General features: G+C 40.8%; 1 protein-coding gene across 1 annotated transcript; it reads right to left on the bottom strand.

Moving 5' to 3' along the window:
* Window positions 1-1,332: 1,332 nt before the first annotated feature.
* LOC128861806 (uncharacterized) lies at window positions 1,333-6,495 on the bottom strand. Its single transcript, XM_054100181.1, has 3 exons — window positions 5,974-6,495; window positions 4,184-5,841; window positions 1,333-2,077 (listed from the first exon to the last, which is right to left on the bottom strand). The coding sequence occupies exons 1-3, from the start codon at window positions 6,493-6,495 to the stop codon at window positions 1,333-1,335; spliced, it is 2,925 nt and encodes a 974-aa protein (XP_053956156.1).
* Between the last annotated feature and the right edge of the window lie 4,276 nt (window positions 6,496-10,771).

The following is a 10,771-nucleotide window of genomic DNA, read 5'->3' on the forward strand; positions in this document are numbered from 1 at the left end:
AAATGTTTAGAGGATTTCGGCGACATAAAAATATTTTTTTTTTGGTCTCTTTAAAAACCACACAAGAGGGTTTTTTCTATTATAACTTAGTTATTTGTGATCAGATTTTAAAAAATAGTATGTCATTGTTCAGGACTTAAAAAGTTCTATGTTTTCGTTCTTATGTCCGTTTGATCTCCAAAGTAGGCCTTACATAGTTAGGTCGCTTATATAACAGGCCTGGTTCCCAAACTTCAGACAGAAAGGATTGGCAGACCAAATTCAAATCAAGTGATAGTGGTCACCATATTTATTCTGACGGCTCAAAGATGGCCAATGGCAATGGATCGGGAGTATACTCGGAACAATTATATTTAAATTGCGCCTTTAGACTCCCAGATTGGTGTAGCGTCTTCCAAGCTGAGACCAAACAGCAAAAACGATAAGACTGATGGATTTACCTCAACGCGCATCAGCTCAAGATGTGTTAAGGAATGTAGGAGGTCCCTTTCGTTTATCCAACAACATTACACCTGGCCACTCTGGAATGGAGGGAAATGAAAGAACGGATGAGTATGCAAGGAAAGGCTCTAAGCTTGATCTTCAACATGTTGTAAAGGACATAAGCGTTCTCATAATCGAAGTGTATACTGCGATTGACTTGAGCGTAATCGTGGAAATCAATAGAAGATGCTCCCTGACTACTAACTGTAGTGTCTCCAAAACTCTCTGGACAAAGCAGAATCTTAAGAGGACAAAATGTCTGCTTGGATTCAACATATCAACTACCAGCGTCCTTACGGTGTTATAAGGGGTCACTGCACTCTGTATTGGCACCGTAGTCAATAGAATGGGTGTATCTTACAATGACTTCTGCAGGAGTTGTGGAGATGAAGAAGAAATTGAGTGCGCACAATACCTCTGAAAAATCTCAAGCTTTTTTGAGATGAGAAATTAATTAACGTGGGAAATGCGCGAATTGCCTGTTAAATAAAATGCGAGCGCGTTCGGTGGTAACTTCACAAGTGCTTTATTTATTTCTGAATTCGAGTTTTTATAGTGTCTTAGCCTAACGGATTAAGTTCAAATGTATGTAATTGGAGTAAATATGTATTGCTCTGTTACGTTTATGTAATATAGGTGTTTATACATATATAGTGCTATTTTTAAATTCATATACGAAAATTGAACAGTATTTTTAGAAAACAGTAAGCTTAATATTGAAACGTTACGAGAAATTATGGATTTTAACAAATTATGATAATAATAATTAAAATTAAATTAAATATATAAAATTAAATTAATAATTAAAATTCTAAGCCATTTGGCGTAACACCGGCCACCTTGAAAGGCTCATGGTCCTTCAACGTCTGATGGCAGTACGGCGAGCTTGTGAACGGGGCGTTTAATTACGCCCGTTTTGGTTGCCACGTCTGCTACTCGGACTTTGCCGTCTTGCCCTGTTACGATTGCGGCGACGCGGCCGAGCACCCATTGCTGCGGTGGTGTGTTGTCTTCCTGAACCAGGACGAGGTCGTTCAGCTCGAGGTTGCGCTTCGGATGAAACCACTTGTTCCTCTGTTGAAGACCCAACAGGTAGTTCCTGGACCACAGTCGCCAAAACTGTTGCTTGAGACAACAGACAAGTTGCCATCTGTCGCAGCAACGCATTGGGTCCATCGATACTTGGGCTGGTGGCAGCGCTCGAAGGGGGCACCCAACTAGTAGATGCGCTGGTGTTAGGGCCTCTCCATCGTTCGGGTCCTGACTCAGTGGTACCAGGGGTCGCGAATTGAGTACGGCCTCGACCTCGACGAGCAGCGTCTGTAGTTCTTCGGCGGTGAGCAGCGCGTTGCCGATTGCGCGCACGAGAAGGTGTTTGGCGGACTTCACTGCCGCCTCCCATAACCCGCCGAAGTGCGGTGCCCTGGGTGGTATAAAGGCGAAGGTGAATCCGTCGTCCGTTGCGTATTTCTGTACTTCCGGTTGTTGGGCCTCGAAAGCATCCCTCAGCTCGCGAAGCTTGCGATCGGCGCCGACGAAGTTGGTGGCGTTGTCGCTGTATATTTTCCGCGGCATTCCTCGGCGTCCAATGAACCTTTTTAGGGCGAAAATAAAACAATTAGAAGACAAGTCTGTTACTAGTTCTAAATGTACTGCCTTTGAAGTGAAACAAACGAACACTGCGATATATGTTTTTACTGGGGGTCTACCACGTATTTTCAATGTAGTATATACGGGACCACAAAAATCTAATCCACATATTAGAAAGGGTCGTAGTGCACGAAGCCTATCGGCAGGCAAATTTCCCATTATTTGGGTTTGCAGCTTCGGCTTATAATGAAAGCAGTGTGTGCAGTTTCGAACGGTACGACTACAAGCTTCTCGAGCATTGACCAGCCAAATGCGGTCTCGGAGAAGCGCTACCAATGCCTTTGCTCCAGCATGGTGATTTCGAAAATGTAGGTACCGTAAGTATGTGGTAACGAAGTGCGAGTTCTTGCTTAAGAGCAGTGGGAACTTGGCATCATATGGGAGAGGCGCATTTAATAGGCGGCCTCCTACTCGGAGTAAATTAAACGACAGCGACAATTCCGAGTAGTTGTGCAAAAATGGATTAAGTTTTTGCAAACTTGAGGGTAGGGTGGTACCTTTGGTGAGTTTCATAATTTCTTCACCATATTCAACATGTTGAACCACTTGAATGACTTTGAGGAAACTTAATTTAATATCCTCAGCCGTCAGCATTTGTGTGAATGTCGCAGATGGGTTTCTAATGCGTTTTATCCATCTTAATATGTAAGCGACAATACGAAGCAGTTTTTGATGAGAAGATACTCTTTTGGTGAGTTCCATAATTGGATGCGATTCATTTGCTTGAACAACTAAAACTGTTGCGTTCCGTTTCTTCTCTAATGCTTCGTCTCCTGGAGAGAGCTGGAAGTGGGTGTTTGTTGGCCATAACGCAGGGTCTTCTAGGAGGAACTGTGGACCGCTAAACCAGATAGAATTATTCAATTCGTCCACGTTACAACCCCGAGACACTTGATCCGCGGGATTTTGCTTAGTTGGCACATGTCGCCAAGTAGCTTTATCCGTCAACTCTTGGATTTCGGACACTCTGTTTGCAACAAAGGTCTGTAGTACAGATGGATGCGTTTTGATCCAATGCAAAACAATTTCGGAGTCTGTCCAGAAGTTTATATTTTCAATTGGCCGACTCAACATTGGCGCTATTCGTGACCATAATTTGGCCAGCAAGTGGGCTGCCGAGAGCTCTAGACGCGGAAGAGATTTTGTCTTCAGCGGAGCCACTCTAGACTTTGCAGTAAGCAGCGTACATTTCGTTCCACCAGCCGAATGGCTACGTATGTATATACAGCAGCCATACGCTCGTATTGAGGCGTCGGCAAAGCCATGAATTTGGCAGCTTGCACTCGACTCGGTGTGTACAAACCGAGGAATGCTTATTGATGGTAGCTGCAGTAGATTGGCTTTGAAATTTTCCCAGCTGGTGTCGAGGTGCAATGGAATCGACTCATCCCAATCTAGTTTTTGCAGCCAAAGCTCTTGCAATAAGATTTTTGCTTTGGTAACTAGTGGGGCAAGTAAACCAAGAGGATCGAAAAGACGAGCCGAAACTGATAATATGTTTCGCTTAGTGGCTCGTAAACTGGTAAAGTTGTCATTTAAGACAAACCGAAACAAATCTTCCTTCGGCAACCAATGGATTCCAAGTGTTTTTGTGGAGTCTGTGTGATTGAAGTTTAAGGCCTTCTCAGAACTCTCACAATCGAAAAATGATGGGTGATTTGAAAACCACTTAGATAAATTGAATCCTGCCGAGTTTAATATTTTAACTACCTCACTTCTAATAAGATCTAGAGATTCAAAATTATCGGATCCTGTAAGCAGGTCGTCTACATAAAAATCTCCTTTTATTGCCTTTGAGCCGAGTGGATACATATGTGTATTGGCATCGCTGAGCATTTGTAAACACCGTGTAGCGAGAAATGGAGCATGCGCAGTGCCGTATGTTACGGTGTTAAGTCGAAAGATTTGAAGTGGCTCAGATGGATGCCGTCTCCACACTACAAGCTGAAAGTTTTGGTCTTCTTCGTGCATGAGAATTTGGCGGTACATTTTAGTAATGTCCGCCGTAAATGCATATTTATGCAAACGAAAACGAAGAAGTGTTGAATACAGCTCTTCTTGAATGGTCGGCCCAACCATCAAGATTTCATTCAACGCAATTTGAGAAGAGGTACGACTTGATGCGTCGAAAACAACACGTAATTTAGTCGTCGTACTTTCAGGCCGAAGAACGCATTGATGCGGAATGAAGTAGTGTGGCTCACTCGGGATCTTATTATTTGTTGGGCTCATGTGACCCAATTCGATGTATTCATTCATGAAGTCCAGATACATTTGACGAAGTTCTGGATCTTTCAAGGTCTTTCTCTCCAGGGCCTGAAACCGCCGAGACGCGGTTTCATAGGAATTACCGAGTAACTTACGGTCATCTTTGAAAGGCAGTCTTACTTGAAGCCTTCCTGAAGGCACAACTTTAGTAGTTTTTACGAAAAATGTTTCACACTCTATTTGTTCAGTTGTGAATTTTGTCGAACTAGCTCCTGAAGGTATTTCTTCCATCGCCCAGAACCTTTGGACAATGGAATCTATATTTGCTAGATCTTGTTCAGTATGGCATAATGTGCTACTGACTGTGGGAGGAGGACGTTGGTTGGAGGCGTATTTGCCAGACACAACCCAGCCTAAAAGTGTCTTTTGCAATGTTGGGTGATTGGGGCTGGCCTTGATCTGGCCTACAGCTAAAAGCTCGAAAAATGTTTCAGCACCTAACAAAAGGTCTACCTTTTGAGCCTTATAAAATTCTGGGTCCGCTAAGCTAATGTTTTTAGGAATTTTCCAGCCGTTAATATTTACGTTACGATCTGGATGGCTGGCTGAAATGGATCGCATTATCCAAAACTGTGCCGAAAACTCATAATTATTGACCCGCGATTTTACAAACGTATTTAATTTCGTCCTTACTTTTTTGGTTGCATTTCCGATGCCGATAATATTTAAGGTCGTACTTTCGCGACGAATTCGTAATTTCTGCGCCAAATCCTCCGTCATGAAATTCACCTGAGATCCAGAATCCAGCAAGGTTCGTGCAGGAAGGTACTCTCCGGAGCTACCTTTTACGTTGACTACGGCTGTAGCCAACATAACCCGATCTGGTGTACTCGTCGTGTGCATGGCATGCGAGGTCGAAAGTTGTGGTGCAGTTGCAAAGGATACAGGGTACTGGTGCAGCAACGTGTGATGCGAACGGTTGCAAACACGACACCGATCCGCTTTGCACTTTGAAACTGAGTGCCCCTTTCGCAAACAATTTATGCATAAGGGGACTGATTTAGCAAACTCAAATCGCTGCTGAGCAGAGAGAGTTTTAAAAGTAGGACACGCGGGTATACTATGATCATTTGATTTACAGTGCGGACACACCGGCTGTTTTATATTTGAAGTCACTAAGGCAGCTTTCGTCCTTCCCGCATGAAGGTGGGGCTTCTGAATGCTGTGACTGCTTGACGGCTTGAGCCTCGACGTTGAGGCTTCATCGGCAGATAAATGTTGGTAGCGTTTATTTAATGCTGCCTCACACTCACGCCATAATGGCAGCTTATCGTAGTCCAACTGTTCCTCCCACTTTGACCGAGTAACGGTGTCAACTTTTGACATTACCAGATGAATTATGATAGCGTTTGTGATGTTTTTCTCGTCACCTAACGACAGCAACGAGTCGTAAACAGCCGACACTGTATCAATCATTGTGCGCAATGAAAGCGCAGATGGCTTTGGGATAGTTGGCAGTTCAAAAAGTTTGGAAATTGTGTCGAAAAATATTAAGCATTTATTGTCATAAACTTTTTTGAGACTAGCCAACGCCTTCGAATAATTTTCGTCCGACATTTGGAAGGCCTTTACCGTTCCCAAAGCTTCACCAGACAGACAGTTAACCAAGTGATTAAATTTCTCAATGTCTGGGATTGTAGGATCGTTGTGCACCAAACTCTCGAACAGACTCATAAAATTTTTAAATTCTGAATATTCCCCTTTAAATTTCGGTAGCGACATTTTCGGTAGTCGCGAGCTGTGAGGTGCAACAAAGGATGTTTCGGCTATTGACGATTTATTTCTCGCCAGAATAGATTTTATAACGGACTTAGTTTCCACTATTAGGTCCTCTAACTCCCCACGGGCTATGTCTTCCTCGTCGATTTCTTCAATTTTCGACTGACACTTCATAAGCTTATCGCTATGAGAGTTCAAAATGTCCAGTCGACACTCCAATTCAATTGGATCTAACGACATTGTTTTATCGAGGAGACCCGTTTTTATGCGCACTATACTATTTTTCGCAACAGTTCCCTGGCGCTTTAGTGATTTCAATTCCATAATCTCCTTACTTAGAGAGAGACTTGGAACTGCTGTCTTTGGCTTGCTCATTTTGAGTTAAATTATTTAAACTCCCGAAAAATTTGCTCAATGTCCACAGAAACGAAAAAATATCTGTGAGAGTTTGTGGCTGAAAAAACGAAAACGAAAAGATGGCTGAATAGCCTGCACAAATCTCAATCAGAAAAACGAAAAATAGCTGTTGGACAAGGCTGTGGTCAGGCCACGAAAGGATGAGCAAGCACAGTAGCACAACACTACGAAAATTGTTCAACAGATTTGCGAAAAATCGATTTTTGTTTGAATTATTTCCTTGTAAATAATCCGTATTTACGAAAAATTTATTTAACTTTATAATAATTTTAATTTAATTGAACTTATTGTTCGAAAAAAAAGGTCTTCAATTTCTTTAATTTTGTTTTTTAAATTTATTGACGATTTCGCATTTAAGGTCACACCCTTTATTATCAAATCCCAACGTACCCTTGTTTCACTTTCGCGGAGTTTTATATACGTATATTTGTATAGATAATTGTATATATGGTACATGTACACATATGGGAGTGTGTACATATATGTATGTATATATATGCAAGAAAGTGAAAGGGTGATGCAAAAAATTGAGAGTGTTTATCAACAACAACCACAACTTTCAATTTATTGCACTTGTTACCTGTATAGGCTTATTGCAAGCCTTGACTTTCCTTTTGCAAAGGATGCAGGTGCAGGTCATTCCTGGCGGCGACAGAACCAGCGGTAGGGATTGCAGCGACAGCGGGCGATGACGGCAGCAGCAGTGACCAGAGTAGCAGCGACGGTTACAGTGATGAGAGCAGCGGCGAGTTTGGCAGTAACTGCGAGAACTGTGACAGCGGACAGTGATATATACACGAGGGCGACGAACTGCAAATGAGCAGCGGTGAATTGCACTGTTTTTTTTTTTTTTATAAATTTGCCTTATTTTTGGCCGAGAACATTTACATATCACTGTGACCGTTTATATAAGTACCGCACTGGGTATTGTAGTTTATTCTTTTTTATTTATTATATTTTTTTTTTTAAACTTTTTTGGCTATAAATATTTTATTTTATTTATATGTTAAACAATTTTTTTTTTTTTTTAAATAATCTTAACGTTTTTTTGTTTTTTTTGATAGATGTATTAGTTTTTCTTTTTTTTTTTTTTGGTTTTTGGGGGCTCACTGTCACTGTGCACTTTTTTGTATATGCATATACATATGTATGTACATATATTAGTTTTGCTGTCTGTTTTGTTATTTTTTTTTTTTAATTTTTTGTTTGCGAGACGACTTTTTGTTTTGCTTGTGAACGGACCGCGCAGGCAATATTCGTTTAGTTATTTATTCGGCTGGTTATTTTAAATATTAGTTATTAAAAATTTGCGTGCACAAATTGCCAACTTTTGGTCTTTTATCACTATCACTTTTTACCACTTTCGCACTACTGTCCCTGCTCGGGCGCCATGAAAAATCTCAAGCTTTTTTGAGATGAGAAATTAATTAACGTGGGAAATGCGCGAATTGCCTGTTAAATAAAATGCGAGCGCGTTCGGTGGTAACTTCACAAGTGCTTTATTTATTTCTGAATTCGAGTTTTTATAGTGTCTTAGCCTAACGGATTAAGTTCAAATTTTTTTCGAAATTTGAAACTTTATTGACGTAAAATGGTTACAAATTTAATATTCAAAATATTGTCCATCGCTTACTACTACTTTTTCCCATCTTTCTGGCAATTCACGGATTCCCTTTGTGAAAAATTCGGTCGGTTTTGCCGCAATCCACGAATCGATCCATTTTTTGACTTCATCGTAATTACGGAAGTGCTGGTCAGCCAGGCCATGTTGCATCGATCGGAAGAGATAGTAATCGGATGGCGCAAGGTCTGGACTATACGGCGGGTGGGGTAGGACATCCCATTTGAGCGTTTCTAAGTATGTTTTGACCACTTGTGCAACATGTGGCCGAGCATTGTCATGTTGCAAAATAACTTTGTCGTGTCTATCGGCGTATTGCGGCCGTTTTTCTCGCAGTGCTCGGCTCAAACGCATCAATTGTCGTCGGTAGACATCCCCCGTAATCGTTTCATTCGGTTTCAGTAGCTCATAATACACAACACCCAGCTGGTCCCACCAGATACACAGCATAACCTTCAGGCCATGAATATTCTGCGCCGACGTCGATGTTGAAGCATGGCCAGGGTATCCATACGTTGCCCGACGTTTTGGATTGTCGTAATGGACCCACTTTTCATCGCCAGTCACAATTCGATGCAAAAAACCCTTTCTTTTGTGCCGTTGAAGCAGTTGTTCGCATGCCATAAAACGGCGTTCAACGTCTCTTGGCTTCAATTCATACGGCACCCAATGGCCTACCTTTCGGATCATTCCCATGGCTTTTAAACGTTTGGAAATGGTTGATTGATCAACTCCCAAAGTTTTTGCAACCTCTTCTTGCGTTTGAGCCGGATCTTGATCGAGCAATTCCTCCAATTCGGTATCCATGAACTTTGGCGGCGCACCCTCGCGTTCTTCGTCTTCCAAGCCAAAATCACCACTTTTAAAGCGTGCAAACCACTTCTGGCACGTTCGCTCAGATAGAGCATGCTCACCATAAACTTCCACCAAGATACGATGACTTTCGGCTGCTTTTTTCTTCATATTAAAATAATGAAGAAGAATTCCCCGCAAAAACACATTATTTGGCACGAAATTCGACATTTTCAAGTGTGGTAAAAATATTGTTGTTTACGCTTCAAATAAAAAACTTATACTGACGTTTGTGCCTTACGACAGTAGCTCTCCAATGAATGTTTGGAAATGTGGATCGATGGAATAATAATCAAGTTACGCCATCTGTTGTAAAACCGCACGAACTTATTCATAGTCCTATTATGTAATTGGAGTAAATATGTATTGCTCTGTTACGTTTATGTAATATAGGTGTTTATACATATATAGTGCTATTTTTAAATTCATATACGAAAATTGAACAGTATTTTTAGAAAACAGTAAGCTTAATATTGAAACGTTACGAGAAATTATGGATTTTAACAAATTATGATAATAATAATTAAAATTAAATTAAATATATAAAATTAAATTAATAATTAAAATTCTAAGCCATTTGGCGTAACAACCTCCTTTGTGAATGTCCTGCTCTTCAGAGAAGCAGTGCCAAATATCTTGGCGATTATTTCCTCGAAGACCTGGGAAATCTGCAGAATGTCTTACTGGAGGGGCGAGTTACCTTCTTAGAGAAAGCAAAGTGGTTTAAGCAACTACGTTGGGGGATTCAAATCAAATGCAGGTATAATAACGGGCCTTAGAGCCACCGAACGTATCGTCTTTCACAAGCGACCTAGCTTATCTAACCTAACCTAGGTCGCCTACAAATTCGTAAACAAAAATGTTATAAGACTTCAAGCATTTACCAAAATGGTATATTATTAAACTTGTATTTAATAACACGCACGTTTCTATAGTGTTCGTTTAATTTTGCATGTACCCTTGAATGCCACAATCAGAAATCATTTATCACCTGCATTTATCAGCTGGCTCTATCAACGGACGCAATTATCGAGGATTTACCCGACCACATTACACCAATCATCTTTTTATTTGACCCCCTAAAGCCCAACATTTTCCTTTTCGTTTTGTCCACCTCTGCTGGAAAAAGGCCTTTCTGCGCCATTAGATGGCAACAACCATGACAAATAATAAACGAACCAATTAAGATAGGACTACGTCGGCTGCTACAAAAATAGCAAACTTGCAAGCTTCATTTTAGAGTGGTTCAGTTAGCTTTCGAAATTACATAAGAACTTATTCTACTCACTCCTCATATGTCATCTCCATCTGGAAGCCTGAGTTTAGAAAAAGGTCGTTGGTGCCTTTGATATACTATTATGCGCAGATAGATCAGTAAGACAATACGTAGTATCTAAGCTGGTTAATTAGGAAAGGGACACCTTAGAATTACATGTAACTTAATAGCAAACTACTTGCAGCACAAATAACTTGTTATTTTGAAGAACTGTCCGTCAGTAGACCTGAGTCTGGTTGCATGGAATGAAAACGGATTACTACAAGAAGCAATCCAATGGATAAAGGATACGCGAGGCTTTTATCCATAAAAGTAAGTGACTGAATCAAGAAATAAGGTCCGAAATAAAATCATTCTTCTGTTGAAAGATTTCATACAATCATGGAAATAGTGCAAGCTACAGTGCAATTCTAGCAAAAATAAATATCTGCTTCTAGCTATCTATCAAAACATGCTGCCGCCGTAAAAGTAACTTCTTCGAAATT

The sequence above is a fragment of the Anastrepha ludens genome, chromosome 4, assembly GCF_028408465.1.
Source record: "Anastrepha ludens isolate Willacy chromosome 4, idAnaLude1.1, whole genome shotgun sequence".
Lineage (NCBI taxonomy): Eukaryota > Metazoa > Arthropoda > Insecta > Diptera > Tephritidae > Anastrepha > Anastrepha ludens.